Raw genomic sequence first — 19,105 nt, 5'->3', positions numbered from 1 at the left:
ACGAGCTGGAAATTCTGCCCCCAGGCTCAGCTTTTCCAGAGCTCAGTTCCAGCATCGCCCCTCAGGGAAGGTCCAGGTTTCCCTGCATGCAAACAGGCGCTTCCCCAGGGGCTCCTTCACTTGCACCCAGCTTCCCTGTGTCCCACGCACCCGCCCGGCGTTCAGCCCTCCGAACAACTCCCCCAGGTACACGCAAGCGCTGCCAGATGGATGAAAATAGCTTTGCCCGTGTGCGGCTGGGAAAGCAGGGATCAGCAACACCCTCTGCAACTCCCCCAGCCTGGCCCAGGCTCCCTCCGCTGAGGGATGCCCTCCCTGAACTAGCACAAGCAAGGACGTAAAAGACACAGTACAGGTAAAGAGAACACCTTTTGCTTTATAAAAAAAGACCAAATCAGACATTTAAGGCCAAGGAGTGCAAAAGAATCCCATAAGACACCACAGGTGCACCAGCTTCAGGGACCATGGTGTGGACAGTCTTCCTCTTAAAGAGTTTTTCTGGGGTTTTTTGGTTTTTTTTTAGCAAGCTTAATCCATACACGTTCATTCTTCGTACACAGACTAAAATGGGCGATTGCATCTGTAATAGCGATCGGCAGCTCTTTGCAAGTCCATCCTCACCCCTTGCCTCCAAAGCTCCAGCGCACAGACCACAGAGCTCCGCGTCAGCGCGCCCATGCCGACGCCTCAGTGCACAGGTTTAAGTAAACTTGTCCAAAGACGTATGTACAAATCCATTCAGAAGCAGGAAACCAAATGGGTCCATCAGTACCTGTGGTGTTCAGAAGGAGGTGACGAAACGCAGCTTCTCTGGGAGTCCCAGGCTGGCCTTGCTTCAGGTCTCTTCCTGGCATAAACAGGGCTTTTCACAAACCAACAGCTTTAAAAACAAAGCAGGGAGGGGAAGCCAAATCCAAGGCTCAGTCTCTCCCCTTTATTTTCAAAATCTCTCTTCGTCAGTGTCTCAAGGTGTGGTCTCAGTAATGTCTGTGATTTACGAAAGCACGCTCTGAAATGTGAGCAGTTTACAAAAAACAGGCTCTAATAGGGACTCGAACCGTACATTTCAAAGGGCTTTGGCCACTTAAATAAACCTGACTGTTCATGTGAGGAATTAAATCCTTCCCCCCCCTACCCAACCTTTTGAAGAGTAATCACAGGCTGTGAAATAAAGGCACATTTCGATTCAATTAAGGCACAAAAACATGGTCCACACCAAAGCACGGAGCCTATTTTGGTTTCTCTCTCCCCAAAAAACAGTGGGTGTGTTTACTCTATGGCCGGTAAATTCAACTAAGCGTTTTCTATTCATGTCCAAGGGCACTTGAATGTATAAAGAAGTCCCGTGGCCTCATGCATTTCCTTTATGATAAAATACCAAGTGGCAACACCAGCAAGATACAGCTTCCTTCTGCTGCAATGCCGCAGCCCTCAAGGTCGCCTGGCCCCGTGCCCCTGGGGTAGCCATCCCACCTCTCCTGCTCCTCCTCACTGGCTGTTAGAGAGGAGCAAAGGGAAGGACGAGGTGCTGAGTGTCCCCAAGGGAAGGGCAGGACCAAGCAGTTCCCCACAGACCCTCTCAGGGAAGGCTTTCCTTTCAAAGCAAGCCACTTTTAAGGAAGTTTCTAGCAGAACAGTCAAACGGCCCAACTCTTAATTACAAAAAACTTAAAAATGAACTGACTATTTCAATCACCTGCCATAACCCGAGTTCAAGGCTTGCCCATCAGTCAGTGAGACACCAAGCGTGACGGGGAAACGCAGAGGGCTTGGCAGGTGAGTGAGGAAGAGCTGACTGGCATGCAAGTCACAGGTCAGTGCATGCACTTGGTAACACGTCCCGCCCGCAGTCCACATCAGACTGGCAGTGACGGCAAAGCTGGTCCCCGTGGTCCGCTGGGAGATGAGAGCGGGGCAACCCCAGGCATCCCACCCCTCTGCAGTTGGCACTAGCTCAGGAGACAAGCCAAGAGGCCAAAGGTTAACTGAACCATGTTACCTGAACCTTCTCCTCACAAGGCACCAGATGACACCACTAAGGGCCAGCGGGAAGGCGGCAGATCTGGCTACTACAAACACTATGGATAGAAGACTTACGTTTCTGGGGCCAACCCAGCCACTTTAAACAGAGATTTGGATCTTTAGAGAGCCCATGCTTGGCCTTCACCTCAGCATCTCAGCAGGGACACCATCCAGTTCTTCCCTACCCAAGTTAACTTACACAATGCCAGAAAGCAAGAACTGTAAAACAACCCCTCGAAGCAGGGGAAGGGCTGGGCCACTGAGGCTCTCGAAGCTAAAGGGAAGTATGGAAATCACAGAAGCACAAGTTATCAGGTACTTCCTTGTCCATCTTCTCCTCCCTGGGCACACAATCCACCTGCCAAGTTCATTAGCTCCACAGTTCACTTCCTTGATGTTCTATATTGTCCAAAAAAAAAAAATATATATCCAGTGAAATTCAGACAGGAGGAGAAATTTGGCTTCAACAAAGGATCAGGGTAGCCTGGGGGGAAAAAAGTGGCATAGCACACTCCATATTGAAAGAGGAGAAATCTGGTTGCAGCAAAGCCTTGGAATGCCTGCCTGCTGCTTGGGTCCTTTTCCTTAACAATACACCTGAAGCAGAGGTGCCCCAGATGAGTCAGTCTCTATGTCTTGGAAAGAGGAATCTCTGCTTGTTGGAGAGCCTTGGAGAGGAAAGAGAAGAGATTGTGACATTAGACAGTGCAAACTATAGCAGCCGAGTGCCTGGCAGTTAGGCAAGCAACGGACACAAAAGGCTTTGTGTATCATGAGGGAGGAGAAAGCCACACAAAGCCCACAGGCAGGGAACAACCCTGCCTGTACTGTGGCCATCTTCTAGGATAGATCTGTTGTTATGCAGGAGAAAACTTGTCCTGTAGCCCTGGGCTGCTCTTTGGACATGTGTGCAGTGACAATCAGGGCTCGGGACAGCCCGTCACTCTCCCCCACTTACCTTCTGCACAGTTCCTTTTGTTCCCAGTATAACCCAGCTGTGACCTCAGCTGGTCACACCCCAAATACAGCCCCAAACTTTGTCAGGACACCCGGAGACTGAACGCCCTGGGGCCAAGCACTGAGCACGGCCAGAGAGCACTCCATATGCGGGTTCCATCCTCTTTCAGAAGAGCCCACCAACCCAGGCAGACCCTGGCCTTCTATGATCCCTTCGGTCCCAAAGCTCAAGACAACTACACCCCTTACAGTAACCTAAGGGGCAGGTGTCGGCTCAGCCTTTGCAGGTGGTAAAAACTGAAGGCACATATAATGGGAGAGGTTCAGGGCATTCCCCTCACTCCCGTGACGCCGCTGCAGCCAATGCCCCCAGCCAGGTATGTTACCTGCACTGCTGTGCCGCCTCATGTTCCTGGCTATCACATCTGCTGGTGTTTCTTCTGATATTTGCACAGCCAAATCTGGAATGAAAACCAAGAGGGCCTGAGACAGGAAAGGATGGGCACCTGTGACTCAAGAGTAATGAGCCCTGTCAGGGAGTGCACAGGGCTCTCCTTCAGAAGGCACCACCCTCAGGTGACAGGAGGGGTAGAGTCTGATTCTTCAGATTGCTTCCACCATTGTCTTGGTAATCTGAGCTTTATAGTCCTTAAATACCAGGAAGCAACAGCAGCCTTGCTGCTACGCCAGGAGCCCAAGAGCCACCCAGTTTCCTTCCTTACTTCCGGATGTCTCCTTGTCCCCCATACTCAGCTTTTCAAGGTCTTTCTAGAACAAACTCTTAGAACCTGTTCTGGAGGTCAGTCACTTCAGGCTGCTCCAGACAAGGAGGAGAGCATCCCTGAAAGAGCCACGAGGCACCTACGCTGCGGCAGCAGCCCTTCCCTCCTCTTTGCAGGGATTTTTTACTGGCTCCTATTTACTGGCTGCTCCTCACCCCGTGGTGTAGAGGAAGTCTCAGCTCCAAGGAGGCGCTCTGCCACGGTAGTCTAAGGGTGGCATTAGCAGAGAGCGCTGGTAGAACATGAGGGAGAGAGCCAGCTTAGTAACTGGACATCCTCTAGCACAAGCCAGCTCGTCTGGTCATACCAGTTAAGTTTGACTCATGGTCTTTCTGCCTAGCTTAGAGGTGCGGAAGAAAGCCAGAATCATTGCAGTAGCAGCAGAATAAGTCCTTATATTGCTCAGCGCAAACTTCACTGAGGGTGGAAGATACTATCAGGAAAGCCACAACACAGTGACTGGTGAGAGGCAGAGGTCTCCAGTAATACATAAGGCCCTCTATTTGCACATCCCAGGAAAATAAGCCCAGCCTGCAGACAGGCATCAGCTTTCAACCCTGCTCCATCGCCACGCCTCCACAGCTTTGATAAAATAACCCTCTCGTGCCGAAGCGGTAATACCAAGGAACCCGCACGTACCGTCTTGGCTGATGACCATGGACTCTAGCATCGTTTCATTACCGCTGTCTGGTGCGTTGCCTCTGCTGGACTTCTCCTCGTGGCTCTGGCTGGCTGGGATGGAAATATGGGGCCGGACCCTGCTTTTCCGGGTGCTGATGCGTATGATGCCTCGGACCAGCCTGCATTCAGCATCCTGCTCATCCAGATTGTAGTCCTGAGTAATGCTATTGATGAGGTCCGAGATCTTGTTGGTCTTCTCCAGGAAGACAGTGTCTGACGTGCACTTGGCCAACTCGTCGATCTGGTGGACGCTGAAGAGCTCCGTCAGTTTCTTGAAGATCAGGACGTCGATCTGCCTGCTGGACATGGAGCCGTTCAGCTCGCTGATGTCCAGGTCGGACTCGTGGAAGGAATAATACTCCTCTGAACTCCGGTGGCTGCTGGGGGGTGGTGGCTTTTCTATGCTGTTCCTGAAGGACTTCTCTGGCAGCAGCTCTTTGCAGCATGAATCCGATTCCAGGTGGTGGCTGGGGCTCCTGTTTTGATAGACAGGAATGCCCTTCAGTTTCACATCCGGGTAACTGAAACTGCTACCCATGCTGCTTTTTTTGATCTGGTTCCCGTTCTTCTCAGTGGGAGAGACGTTGGCGGGGCTGTTTGGCAGTCGCCCATTATAATCTCCGCTCTTTACATCATCAGTGGAGGTCTCGGTGGGCCCCGGATAGGGGATACTGCAGTCCTGAAAGCAGCCCCCACAGGTCACTATACAACACAAAACAGCCTTGTACATGTTCCAGGCCTGAGACAGAGAGGAACAGCAGAAGCTCTGATCTGGGGGAGCCTCTGCTGTACCAGAAATAAAAGTAATTGTTTCTGTCTCTCTCCCGTTAGAGTCTTTGAGGTCAGCTTTGCGACCTTTCCTGTCCCGCATCTGCTGGGCTCTGGCGCGGCTCTGTTTGATTTCAGGCGTAGAGCCACTGAGCACCTCCAGACTGACATCTGTCTCCTTGGATGGTCTGGTCCGCAGGGGCACAGCCTCCTGGTAGGACTGGTTCAGCTGGTGGTGGCTGTTCAGGTTGTGGGGGACTCCTGTTTTCCGGCCCAGCATGGCTCACCACTCAGGCACCTGAAGAACAAGGAGTTCTCAAGTCAAGCATTTGTCACCAGTCTCACCTTAGCGAGCTGTCCATCAACACAGAAGGGGCTAACATTCCAATGCAGTGATTCTCCACCTCAAATTCAATATTTGAATTATTTACAGAAATATTTTGCATTAGGACTCACGCTGTTCTCACTTGTCACATAGAGAGGGAATCCAGCCTGCGCTTCAAGGCTCTCCGACTACTCTAGCTTTGCTGCTTCCTTTCCGTAGATGCTTGAATCAGAAGAGATGTGTTTTTAAAGGACTATTTTCAAGACATCAAAATTCCTGTAAGGTTCAGAGGAGGTTTCCTCGACGCAGCTGGAAGTCGAGTCAGGCTCCAGAGCCGTTGCTCTAGAGCAATAAATGAGCAGCGCAGCCGTAGGTGGAGCCAGCAGACAGCCTCCAAAGGGAAAGTATCTTCTTTTAAACAGCTTCCCCTTTGTCTTGCATTCCTTAGGATTAAGCCCTGACAGCGCTTATCCCTTTCAAAACACACCATGCCCAGGAGGAGGTGACAAGCAATCAATCATTATGCAAGCTGCCAATTCAGACTTGGGGTTATTCGATGCTATTTAAATTTAGAGGGTTTAGCAATGACGGTGTTCCTAACACTGATGATTTTTGCTAGTCGTGCTAAGTTATGTTAAAGATTTTCCTATGAAAACCCACGTCTTCATCTGGATTAAAGAAAAGATCTTGTCAGCAAGTCGGTCTCAAATCATGCCTCATGGGAGCAAAACCTTTACAAAGCCCTACTACAGAAATCCCACAGCAGACCCAGCTCAACTGGGTCTCGTTGCCACTGACTAACACAACTGCCCCAGGTCTGCACACAGGAGCAAACCGTTTTTACAGGGTGCTATGTCACACTTCAGCTCCGCAGATCCAACCCGCGGAGACTGGCACGTTAAATCTCCCCATTACAAAGAAAGCTTGGCACTAGGCGATGGCGAGGGAAGTCAGGTCAAGTCCGTCACTCGCCACTGCTATTGCTGCCGCTTTTATCCTGGATGATGGTGGGCCCCTAAATTGTCCACGGTTTCTAAGCTTCTTGGCTAACACTGCTTCCACCCCCAAGAGTTCCTTTTAAATACTAATTAGGCTAATTAATAAGCAGTGAAAGGCCAGCCATAGCTTAAGCATTTTTAGACTGTCCCTGCTGCTCTACTATATACTTTCTATAGGGCACCTCAAGCATGAATAAATAAATCTGTTCTACCTTGTTAGAACATTGGCTCTTTTTCCCTTCTTTTAAAAAAAATAGTTACACTGCCCCCACAAAGAAACAGGCGCTGACGGAAAACCAGCAGTTACAGCACACCGCTGCTTTCCAGGAATATTCTGGCTCCATTAGGTTATAAAAATTCGTTAAGTAGTGCATGTCCCAGGAGCTCCCTTTGCACATTCCTGGACAATATGTTAAATATAAAAGCCCCAGACGCTCCAATTTCAGTGCTGAGCAGGCAGAGCTCCCTAGGCTCAGCATCAGTGGAGAGTTTTGATTGCTTTCACTTCAGAACAGCAGCATTTTTTTTTCCTCAGCTTCACCATTTTCATAAGGCCGTTCAAAATTTAAAAACAAACTGAAAACATTGGAGCGGATCTAAGCACAGAACTGGTCACTGGGCTGTTTCTCATAATACTGAGGCCTCACCAAGAGATCTAACATATGCGTTGCGCAGTAACAATCATTTATATAACAATATATAAAATATTCTGAAATTTCAGAGCGGTTTTGACATAGGGAAGAGCATTATCACAGCTCTACAGAAAAAGACTTGTGGGCTCAGGGATTAAACCACTTGCCTGACGCTGCACAAAACCCCAGCTGCATCAGGCGTCAGAGGCACCTCCAGCCCCGAACACTGAGCTCGCCCCCTTCCCATCACAGCTTGCATTTCCGCGGCCACTGGGCCACATGCCTGGAGAGCTCCCCAGGAGCACATACAAGACACAGCTCCTCCATCCAGCAGCTTCTCTGGCACTGGCATCGGACTGGACCGAAACCCGCAGCCAGCTGCTTAACACAGCCATAAACAGAAGCTTGGACTAAAAATCCGTAGCCGAGTTGATACTCACAAGATCGTTGGGAGCCTTCTCTCTTTAGAAGCTCTTCTCTGTTTAGAAAAGATCCTTCTAAAGAACTTCAGCATCTGCTTCAGAAGAGCGAGGAGGGATTCACAGTTTGCGCGTCTAAGAGTTAGCCGGGATCTAAGATCTTCATTGTTCAGAGGACAGGATTTCCTTTGAAAGTTTTTAAAGAAAGCTATATTAAGTTGTGAACCTACTTAATAGTCACAGCGGTTTGCCAATAACCGTATTGCCACTGCTGTTAAAAGTGAGGGAAGTCAAAGTATTAACTTAAAAAAGGGTCAGAGGACCTAAATTCAGGATACAAGATTTACACATAGATACAACTTATTTTAAACATATGGAAGCATCAATAGCTGTTAGGTTTTCTAAGCAGCCTTGCCAGAGGCCGAAAGCTGCCCCGTAAAGCTCCCGGACTCCTGACTGTGCTGTGGGCACTGGGCAGCAATAGAGGCCCTGGCCCAGAGCAACGTGGATCTGGCCTCTCCCCTGCGCTCCTGCATCCTCCCCCTCACCCACCTGGGACACAAAAAACCCACCAAGGAGCTGCTCCTCGCCGAGCACTTCCCTGTTCCCCCGGCCCAAAACACCCAGGACCCCACCACGGTGCAGGCGAACAGTATTTGCCCCTTCCTTCTCACAAAGGAAGCGCTGCGAGGGCGGGGAACACCCTGGGCACCAAGCAGAGGCCCCTCTGCCCACCTGGGGCCCCCGACCTCCACAAGACAGCGGGTTTTCGGGGGAAGCCGGCAGCAGGGCACAGCCGGTTTCCAGCGGAGCCACCGGCCCTTCCCGGCAAGGCCTGCCCTTGCCCGCACGGGCTCCCCACCGCGCCCCCCCCCTTAATTTTTCAGCCCCCAAAAGACAAACCGACCCCACCCACCCGCCCCCCCGGGACAGCTCCTACCGACCCCGGACCCCCGGGGCGAGGGCAGGGAAGGTCCCAGAGCAGCGGGAGGGAACGGAGCAGGGGGAACAACGACAGCCGGGGGTGGCGGGGGGGTGGGTGGGTGGGTGGGTGGTGGTGAGGGGAGGGGACTGTCCCAGCTCCGGGTGGGGCACACGGCCTGGGGGCATCTGTCTCGGGGGGGGACCCGGGGCGACCGGAGAGGAAGAAGTCGGTCTTGGGGGGGGGGGGGGGGGAACACGGGGCACCCCGGTCTCGGGGTGGGGTGGGGGACACGCCGTGGGGATCCCGGGGGGGGGGCAGCGCCAGCCCCTCCCTCCCGGTCGCGGCCTGCTGCTGCCCCCAGGCCCGGGATGGGCGGCCCCGCCGGGGGATGCGCCGAGCGGCGACGGGCCGGGGGCTGGGGTCGGGGTCGGGGTCCACCCCCCCGCAGCGCGGCGCCCCCCCCGCCCCGGCGTTACCTGCGAGCCAGGGAACGGCGTCCGGCCCCGCCTCACCTGGGCCAGGTGAGCCACGTGACCCGGCCCGACGGGCAGCCGCGAGGGACAGCAGAGCGCGGAGGGCGAAGCCGCTCCGGCCCGCGCTGCCCGTGCCCTCCCGCCCCGGGGCCCCCATCCCCACGGATCTCAGTCCCCAGCGACCCCTGTCCCCACGGATCCGTGCCCCCGAGGACTCTGTCTCAAAGCGTCTCTCTGCCCGAGGATCCTCATCCCCAAGGGTCTGTGCCCCAAACTAGCCCCGATTCCAAGGGTCCTTGTCCCCAAGGATCCCTGTCGCTGAGGATCGCCTTCCCCGAGGATTCTTGTCCCCACGGTCTCCACCCTTAAGGTCTCCATCCCCAAGGATCCCTGTCCCCATGGTCCCCACCCTTAAGTTCTCCATCCCCAAGGATCCCTGTCCTCAGGGTCCCCACCCTTAAGGTCTCCATCCCCGAGGATCCCTGTCCCAAAGGATCCCTATTGCAACAGATCCTCATCCCCAAGGGTCCTGTCCCAAAGAACCCTCGTCCCTGAGGATCCTGTCCCAAAGTATCCCTGTCCTCAAGGATCCCCATTCCTAGGGTTCCCCATCCCTAAGGATCCCCGTTGCCAAGGATCGCTGCCCCAAATGATCCCCACCTCCAAGGATCCCTGTCCCCAAGGATCCCCATCCCGCAGGTCCCCCTGATTTGCCCTGCACAGTTTTCTGTCATTTTACCCTCCCCGTGCCAGGCAGCACTTTGCCACCGAGGGGTGTAAAGTGCCTGGTGGGGGGCAGGCATGCGCATCCCATGGGACTTGCACCCTGGGAGAGCATCTCACCTGTGCCCACCTGGTGCTGCCTGTGGTTTTGGCTGCCTCACTCTGCAGTCAGGAACCTGTCCACCCCAGGATGAACCTCCACCCAGGCCATGCCCAAGCGCTTCAACACCCCCTTTGGTTCTCTTCAAAGAGTTGGTAATTCACTCTCGGGTGGTTGGATCCTTCCCTGAGGGTTTGGAGGAAAGGAAGGGAACCAGGGTGGGAAAGGGGGCAGCAGGGCAGGCAGGGAAGGAGCCTGGCAGAACGGTAGCTGTGCACTGAGGCTGCAGCAGGAGCAGCAGCCGCTCCGCTCAGGTGCACCAGCCGGTTTCCGCAAGGAAAGAGGAGACAGAGAAATCAGTTTAAACGATGGTGCCAGTGCCAAGAAGCTCATTCCTTCTCTAAAGGGCACAAAGACCGCGTTTATTTATTTAAGCCTCTGGCACAGGAACACCATACTTAATTCCAGCCAGTGTCATTTCCCTGGCTGGGCTTTCATTTGTGTATAACTCAAAGCACTGCTTAGAAATGTGTCGTCTCCTCCTCTGCCAGGTGCCTTGAGCACAGATCCCGGCCATGAAACCTCTTGTGGCGCTGCCCCATCGAGCCTGGCACTGTCAGCATGAGCTGAGTGGCACGGAGTGGCCCCCCAAGCTCAGCACCATGGTGCTTAATGCCCCTCAGCTCCTGCATTTTCCCTGTGCCTCATCACCTCCAGCTGAGCTGCCACTGTTTGCCGGGGCTCCAGTTCCAAACCACTGCTGCCAGTGTTGTAAGGTCCAGGATGGTGGGGCAGGGAGCTGGGTCGATGCAGCAGTCCTGGGGCTTAAGCCTGAGATCCTGATGCAGGATTCCTTCCTTAAACGGGGCCAGGAGGAGAGAGCAGTGCCTGGGTACCCCCCTGCCCCTGTAACTGGGACACCTGGGGAAAACCTTGCAGAGGCATGGGGAGAGATGGCACTAACATTAATTATTTACTGCCTATAATAAGACTTCACTTTTCTGGAGCACATCCCAACGCGGGGCTTTAAAGAGGCTGGAGATAAGAGGCCAGCGCACAGCCCTTGGCTACCTCCTCCCGCAGGGCTGCCCTACCCCGGGGCAGAGCACGGCCGGCGCAGGGCTGGCTGCTGGCACCCCAGCGGCAGTACCGGGAACCGGCGCAGGGCTGGCTGCGGGATGCAGCGCGGTGCCCCATCCCGGCGGCCAGTGCCTCCGCGTGTGGCTGCGGGGTGCGGAGGGTCGCTGCCAGGGAAGGGACAACAATGCTCTCAACCAGGCTTTTGCATCAAAGAGGTTTATTCTGAGCGCAGCTAATTTCAGACTCCTCTGCTAAATCATTAATAGCCCGTCAGCCCAGGCAGACATCCCGCAGCAGCACAGGAGGGTTTCTGGGACTCAGGCAGTGACTTATCCTGAGAGGCAGGGGCATATTTATTTTTTTTTTTTAAATATTATTTGCCTTTACCAACCTCTGTCTTCTCATATACCAGGATGTGCTATGGCCAGCCGGGTCAGCCTGGGGACACAGCCCCTGCGGGAGGCTCAGTGACACTCTCAGCCTCACTGCCCAATGTCCCCAGCCCATCTGGCCCCTTCTTATTTCTTAAACACATGTCCAGACCCAGCTGCTCCCTATTTCCATTTTCTTTTCTCACCCTAGACCAGGGACTGGAGCTGGGAAGGCAACAAGCAGCACAGACCTGGGGGTCAACCCAAAAAAGCAATTATTTTATGAGCAGGTAACTGATGGAGCAGGCACCTCCAGAGGTCCCTCCAACCTCAGCAATTCTGAGGTTTCACTTTGGGGGAATGGGGGAAGCTTACCACAAGACAGACCCAGCCCTTTCCCCCTTTGGAGGTACCCTTTGGGGTCCAGGTTCCACCAAAGTAGAGGACGTTCTCTTTAATACCTGCCTGTCCCCAGAGTTTCTTTGGGTTGGAGGTGGAGGGAGCAAAAGCTGAGCTTTGACCCTGAACCTAAGATGGAGCAGCACCCCTCAAATCCCCAAACCCCATTTTATAGCAGCATTTGCATTGGATACATGAAGATGGCTCAGCCTGGACTTCAGCTTTCCTACAGCCTGAAATGCAGCCTGCAGAGCTCAAGCAAATATCATGTCCATGCCTCTGGCACTGGGCAGTGGAGGGGGAGCCGGTGGATGGGCAGGAAGGGATGAGCAGGCAGCGGGGGCCGGGAGCAGTGACGCAGCAGCCTCTGACGCTGCTCCGGTGTCTGGCGTGGCAGTGCTGGCAAAGGCAGGATTGCAATGCAAAGCACAAGGGATGGGTTTTTCTTTCCCCCGTTAAGGTAAGGAAAGCAAAGCTGCCACCAGCCCCCATGGGCTGGGGGTGACATCCACCGCAGGCCTGGACGTGGCTCTGCCTGGAACAGATTTAGGGTAGGTTTGGTTTGGGGTTTTTTTTTATGGCTTAGGCTTTTGCTCCTGTCTGGGGGTGGGATGAGACCTCAGCACCCAGTTCCTATCATCCCTTTTATCCTCTCTGCTGCTCTGATGCGAAACACAAGCAGGCTTTACCCCTTGCACCTACGTGAAGATGCAGCAAAGTGTCATGTCCTGGCAGGAGGAACCCCAAAAACCAGGCTCCTTGAGGGAGCAAGGTGGCAGCAGCACCATCCTGCTCCAACACCTCCCCGTGCCGTCTCGGCCCACTCTCAGCTCTATTAACGCTGTCTTCAATGATAATGACGTTAGCAGCGATGCTGCTCTGACAGTCATGCAGCCAAGGACACGCTGTCCTGGTGCCATGTCCCCTGCACCCCGAGGCTGGGACACCCCAGCCCTGGGTGGGGGAACAGGGGCTCCTTCCCACCCTTTTCCCTGCCCCAGCATCCCCCAACCAGCACCAGGAGCTTCTTAAGCTGCCTCTCCCAGGGGCTGCAAGACATGAAACCAGCTGTTCCAGTAACCCATCCTAGTCCAGCCTTTCCCCCTAACCGTTCCCAGTAAATTCCCCCAGTATCCGTTCCCAGCCCAGCCCTTCCCAGTACGCCTCCCCAGCCTAAGTCTTTCCTAATATCCCTTCCCAGTGACCCCCCAGTAACCCTCCCAGCCTTTCGCAGTGACCCCCCCGCCAGCTCTGCATCTCCCAGAGATCCCCCCCTGCCCCAAGGGAGCGCAGTTTTCCAGCCCCCCCCAACCGCTAATGCCATCGGACTGGTGCCACGCTGGTGTCGGTACCGGCGCCGTGCTGTACCGGGCCGTACTGAGCCCAGGGCCGTGCCGGTGTCGGTACCGGCGCCGTGCTGTACCGGGCCGTACTGAGCCCAGGGCCGTGCCGGTGTCAGTACCGTGCTGTACCGGGCCGTACTGAGCCCAGGGCCGTGCCGGTGTCAGTACCGTGCTGTACCGGGCCGTACTGAGCCCAGGGCCGTGCCGGTGTCAGTACCGTGCTGTACCGGGCCGTACTGAGCCCAGGGCCGTGCCGGTGTCGGTACCGTGCTGTACCGGGCCATACCGAGCCTGGGCCGTGCCGGTGCCGTGCGGAGCCCGGTGCCAAGCCCGGACCCATGCCGGTACCGGTGCCGGTGCCGTAGCGAGCCATGCCCAGCCCAAGCATCCCCCGCCGGGGCTGTACCGTACCGGGCCGGGGTCGTCCCTCTCCTACCATGCCGGTGCGGAGCCGGTGCCGCCCCCGGCGGGGCCGAACCTCCCGGAGCCGGCGCCGCCCCCGGGCTTTATATCCCCGCCGCGGCGCTACCCCGCTCCCGTTCCCGTTCCCGTTCCCATGGCGGCGGCGGCGGCTCCGGGTCCGGCTGCGGGCGGCGAGCAGCGCCCCGATCGCGGCGGTACCACCTCCGGCAGCACCGGCGGCACCGTCGGCGGCACCGGCAGCACCGTCGGCGGCACCGGCAGCGGCAGCAGCACCGGCAGCCCCGGGTCGGTGGAGCTGGCGGCGGCGCGGCGGCGGCTGGTGGCGGCGGAGGGTCGCCGTCGGGCGGCGGCGGAGCTGGAGGGCCGGGTCCGGCAGGTTCACTGCGCCCTGCGGCACGCCGAGCTCCGCCTGGCCGCCCGCGCCGAGGCCCTGGGCCGCCTGGGGGCCGGCGTGGCCCAGGCCCAGCTGGCGCTGGCGGCCCAAAGCCAGCGGCTGCAGAAGGGGCTCCGCCGCCGCCCCCGGCCCCGGCCCGCCGCCCTCCTGGCCGCCGCCCGCGCCCTCCGCAGCTGCGTGCCCTGGGCCCCCGCCCGCCCCCGCGGCACCGCCGCGCCGCCCGCCGCCGCCCGCCGCCTGCCCGCCGCGCCCCGCAGCCCCGCCTAGGGGGGGGGCGGGACCCCGCAGGGTTTGGGGGACCCTGTGGGGTGGGGGTGGGCTCAGCGGGGTCTGTGAGAGGGGTCTTGGGGAGTCTGGTGGGTCGGGACCCTGTCGGTCTGTTGGGTCTGGGGGTCCCCAAGGGGCTCTAGGGGTCGTGGGGGGACCTTGCTGGGTGGGTGGGGTGTCTTAGGGACCCAGGGGATCTGGGAACTTTATGGGGGTCCTGGGGAGTACAGAGTCAGGACCCTGTAGGTCAGGAGGGCTTGGGGGTCCCCAGGGGACTCGGGGGTCATGGGGGGATCTGGCTGGGTGAGGGACCCAGTAGGATCTGGGGACCTTGAGGAGGTCCTGGGGAGTCTGATGGGTCAGGACCCAGTAGGTCAGGAGTGTTTGGGGGTGCCAAGGGGATGCTGGGGGATGTGGGGGGACCCAGCGGGATCTGGGGACTTTGAGGGAGTCCTGGGGAGTTTGATGGGTCAGGACATGGTGATTCAGGAGGGCTTGGGGGTCCCCAGGGGACCCTGGGGGTTGTGGAGGGATCTCGCTGGGTGTGGGGGTCTTGGGGACCCAGCAGGATCTGAGGACCTTGAGGGGATCCTGGGGAGTCTTATGGGTGGGGATCCGGTGGGTCAGGAGGATTTTGGGGGGTCTCCAGGGGACCCTGGGGTTCATGGGGGGACCTTGCAGGGTGTGAGGGGACCCAGTAGGATCTGGGGACCTTGACGGGGTCCTGGGGAGTCTGATGGGTCAGGACCCAGTGGATTGGGAGGGTTTGGGGCTTCTGAGGGGACCCTATGGGGTGGAAGACCCAGCAGGGTCTGGGGACCTTGGGGGTGGTCTGAGGAATCTGATGGTCTGAGACTTGGTGGGTCAGGAGGGTTTGGGGGTCCCAGGGGGATCCTTCAGGGCATGGGGGGGTCTGGGGGACCCAGCGGGGACTGGGGGCCTCAGCAGTGGCCTAAGGGGTCTGATGAGGGGAGACATTGTAGGGTCTGGGGTGTTTGGGGGTTCCCTTGGGGACCCTGTGGGATTGGGGCACTCCAGGAGACCCAGCAGGGTCTGGGGACCTTGGGGTGCCCTGAGGAATCTGACTGGGGGGGTCCCTGGGGGACCCTGGGAGTTTGGGGTGCTTGAAGGACCCTGCAGGGCCAGGGGTCCAGGGGCGCGCGGTGAGCTGGCAGATTGGGGAGGGGGAGCAGCGAGGTTGGGGGACCCAGCAGGGTCTGAGAACCCCCATGGTGTTGGGAGATGCTGCAGCGTGTGGGGTGCATGAGGACCCTGCAGGGTCTGGGGTCCCTGGAGGATCTTGCCAGGTCTGGGGGTGTTTATAGGGGAATCTGCTGTCAGCACCCCCGGCCCAGGGTGGGGTCACCTCCCCTCCAAAGGCAGCAGATTCAGGGCAGCCACTATGGGGCAGGGCCCCTTCCCTTGGCTGAGCCCCCCTGCCCCCCAGGAGGGGTCTGCGAGACCCTGGGCCAGCAGGACACTAGTGGGACTGTGCGTCATGCTGGGACTTGGGTGCAGCCTTCATGTGCCTCCATGCAAGGAACCGAGCGGGCTTGAGGTTGCCCTGCTTCTGCCATCCCCGGACAGTGATTTTGGCTCCAGACTGTGCCCCCCCCATGGGGGCAGAAAGCAGAGGAGGACTGGTCCTCACGATGGCACGGTCACCATTGCCTCCCACCAAGCTGGATTTTTGGGACTGCTTTGACGACTGACCAAGCGGGTGATGCTTGAAGCCTCCCTGTGATTTCAGCAAGAGAACTTGGGCACCCTCGATGTCACCCTGCAGCAGAGCCTGTCGCTGCGGGCTCCAGAGGGGCGACAAGGCACGAGGAGATGAGGCGGACTCAGGACGACGCGCCCCTCTCTGGGCAGGAGGCTTGTGCTGGGCCCTGGCATCGCTGTCCCCGTCTCTGCCCCACCAGCCCTGAGCCGGCCTCGGGATGGAGGGCTCAGACCTGACAGCATCATCCCTTCCCTGCCAGGAACTGCAGCGGCTCAGCCAGCAAAGCCCGCCGCGAGCCCGCTCCTTCACCAGACACAGCCACAGCATTCGGCGTCCCTGGGCTAACGGCATCCCTCGGCCGAGCCACCGAAATAGGGTCTTGCTTTGCTGCACCAAGCTTTCGCAGTGGCTTTCCCCGGAGGCTGCATGAATCCCTCCCTCCTGCTGGGAAACCATAACTCACCCCCCTTTTTTTTTTTTTTTTTTAATTAAAACCTACTTGGTTTGGGCTGGGGTGGGGGGATTTCACTGACTCATGAATGTGCCGCGACTACCTTAGTGTGAGACAGCAGGTCTGTTGTGTAATCCTCGCTTCTCGCTGCTGCTGCCGGACTCCTGCCTGCACTGTGCTGCCCGTGCGGTGCTGCCTGTGCTCTGCAGCAGGGCACGAGCAGAAGTAAACTTTGATATATTTTATTCATAACATACGGTGTCCTTAGGTGCTTGGCTGAAATATAAGCAAGAGGGTGATGAGAATGGGGATTAGCGAATAAGCCCTGGTAATGGCATGTAATTAATACCAGAGTGGATTTCTCTGATTATTGACCTCTTCCCTCCTCTGGGTGCGTGCGGGTGTGGAAAATGTCTTAGGAGCTGCCTGCAGCAGGGTGCCAGGGCAAGTGTCCGGGGTCTCTGCCAGGCACCACAGCGGTATGTAGAGGTATATATTTTATACACGCACACATGCCGACATAGTCTGTCCTGAAAAAATTGTATAATGTCCCAAACAAGGTAAAACGTGCAGATGAACGTGTGCAGAAAATGGGTGGGAGAGAAATATTTGAGCTACCAGAATGGCTTTACAGTCATGCGCTGCGCAGGGGGGAACGTGTCTTTCTCCTATTAATCCCTGTTTCAGACAATTATTTTTGGTTTTCTGCTACCCTGTGTGGAGCTCGCAGATGCTCCGACACCCCATATCTCCTTGATGCTCCCTAATTTCTACCCTGTCGATAAATCGCTGCCTGCTGGAGGTTTTCCCATGCGTGCAGAGCCGTAATCCCAACCAGGAGGTGATTCCCCAAGCCGGGTGGGGAGTTTGCTGCTAATAGCAGCTTACAGGTCTCAGCCAGGAGAAGGGACACATTATCTCTCTCAGGCTTTCAATTAATAGTATGAAATGCACAGCTTGGGCTTAAATCCCTCGATCTTTTTTTTCCCCTCCCTGGTGATTATTTGCAAATCAGCTTTTGACCTGATTAGAGCAGAACCTACTTAAAGGAACTGCAGGGAAAGACCTTAAAAAAAAATATCAACTCCATTAAAACAGTAAGACCAAAATAATTCAAAATCCTTCAGTGCTACGGTTCCTCCTCACCCTTCGGCCTCGGTAAGGTTATGGTTTCTTCACTTTGTGTTCCTGCAGAATCGTCAGCTGGAACATGACATCTGTTACAATTCACATGCTTATTCCCATTTTCCTACCGGATGGGGGAGGCTGATGCAGTGAGCGAGGGCGGCAGGGATGGTGGAGGGGCAAGAAGGACATCCCAGGTGTCCTCACAGCAACACCCTGCAAATAAGCACACGTTTAGCTGAAATGAGGATACCCATCCACTCCGGGTGCCCAGGGAGAGCCACACTTGGGAGTTCAAAGGATAGGGAAAGGCAGCTGGGGTCCCCTCCAGCTCGTGGGGGGCGGGGGTGAGTGGATGTCCCCTCATTTGGCAGGAAGAGCAGTGGGTGCAGTTAAACTGTGCAGGGAGGAGACTGGGAGGGCGGTTGTGGCCACATCTGAGACCTGGATTTCAGAGCGGAGGAATGACAGCAGCTTGAAAAAGGAAAAAAAAATTCAGGAAAAAAAAAATTCAGGGGAAAAAAAAAGCTAGTCCCAGAGTCCCATTACGCGGTGGCTGCTCATGTCCAGGATAACATGCTTGTGGGATTGCCTCTGCTGCATGGGAGCAGCCATCACCTCCTGCATCCTCACGAGTCCCTGGGCCATGGGTTTAAGCAACATCTCTGCAGGTAAAGTGTCATCCAGTGACTTCTGGAGCTGCTACCGCAACATGCTCCCGCTCCCCAACCTGCTGGGGCTCCCCGAAGCTGTGCTGTAGCAAGCCCCATCCCCGTCTCCCGGGCCATGGGCATGGCTGTGCTGGCACCCACACATCCACGTTCGCTCTCTGGATGCAAAAGGCTGGTCCAGCCACCAGCCCCCCACAATGCTGGCTGGGTATCCTGGTTTAGTTTTGTGGTTGACCTGGCCTGTGAAACCCGTGCCCCATACAGCGCGGGAGCCCTGTGCCACCCCCAGAAAGCTCCGGCTGACACCATCACCGGGCAGCTCACACGTGATGGGGACAGCAGCAACGTCCTGCTGGGAGCATCCTGGGCCCAACCGGGGCATGGATTTGCAGGGTTTGCCCACGCCACCTCCAGCACAAGGTCGGAAGGAAAACGCAAAGCAGAAGCCTGACCCATTGGTGCCCACCTTCGGGAGCGTCCCCTGCCCCGGGAGCTTTACATAACCCCGCTCGCCTTTCTGCCCTCCTGCCAGCAATAATATTACATAAATAGCACCAACACTTGTTGGGTTTATGAGATTATTTTGTTACAGACTTTCTGGGAAAAATAAAATTAATGTTGCATGTTAATACCTAAGCCCAGCTTCTCTCCTTTCTGCCGTTAATTCCCTTGGGCTAGTCCCGATGAAGTGTGTTGGTGTGTGGTGGGTGCCAGGGAGGGTGGCAAGGCACAGAGACCCACCGCGGGGACAGAAACTCCCCCGAGCTGAAATGCCTCTGAGAGGCTGGTGTGAGAGTGATGGAGCGGGGATGGTGCAAGGGGAGGTTGGTGGGGAAGGGCTGGTATGAGAGCAACGGAGGGGAGGACTGGGAGAGTGGGAGGGTGATGGAGGGGGGACAGGGAGAGTGATGGAGGGGTGGAAAGGGATGGGGTGAGGATGATGGGGGGGGAAGGGACAGGGCAAGAGCGATGGAGCAGGGGACAGGGACAGGATGAGGGCGTTGGGCGGGCAGAAAGGGACAGTGCCAGAGCATTGGGGATGGGGGACAGGGC

At 56.6% G+C, this 19,105-nt stretch overlaps 2 protein-coding genes across 2 annotated transcripts; one reads left to right on the top strand and one right to left on the bottom strand.

Annotated features, from left to right (window-relative positions):
- Positions 1 to 356: 356 nt before the first annotated feature.
- Positions 357 to 9,058, bottom strand: KDF1 (keratinocyte differentiation factor 1). The gene is made up of 5 exons (XM_075114526.1): positions 8,986 to 9,058; positions 7,606 to 7,770; positions 4,401 to 5,508; positions 3,366 to 3,440; positions 357 to 2,690 (listed from the first exon to the last, which is right to left on the bottom strand). Exons 3-5 carry the CDS (start codon positions 5,488 to 5,490, stop codon positions 2,608 to 2,610), a joined length of 1,248 nt encoding a protein of 415 aa, XP_074970627.1. The 5' UTR covers positions 5,491 to 5,508; positions 7,606 to 7,770; positions 8,986 to 9,058; the 3' UTR covers positions 357 to 2,607.
- A 4,462-nt stretch (positions 9,059 to 13,520) lies between these two features.
- Positions 13,521 to 14,107, top strand: TRNP1 (TMF1 regulated nuclear protein 1). Its single transcript, XM_075114527.1, has one exon. It carries the CDS (start codon positions 13,555 to 13,557, stop codon positions 14,080 to 14,082), a length of 528 nt encoding a protein of 175 aa, XP_074970628.1. The 5' UTR covers positions 13,521 to 13,554; the 3' UTR covers positions 14,083 to 14,107.
- Positions 14,108 to 19,105: the final 4,998 nt, after the last annotated feature.

The sequence above is a fragment of the Phalacrocorax aristotelis genome, chromosome 20 (genome assembly GCF_949628215.1).
Source record: "Phalacrocorax aristotelis chromosome 20, bGulAri2.1, whole genome shotgun sequence".
NCBI lineage: Eukaryota > Metazoa > Chordata > Aves > Suliformes > Phalacrocoracidae > Phalacrocorax > Phalacrocorax aristotelis.
The sequence above is the reverse complement of the archived record's forward strand: the minus strand, read 5'-3'. Positions and strand labels throughout refer to the sequence as shown.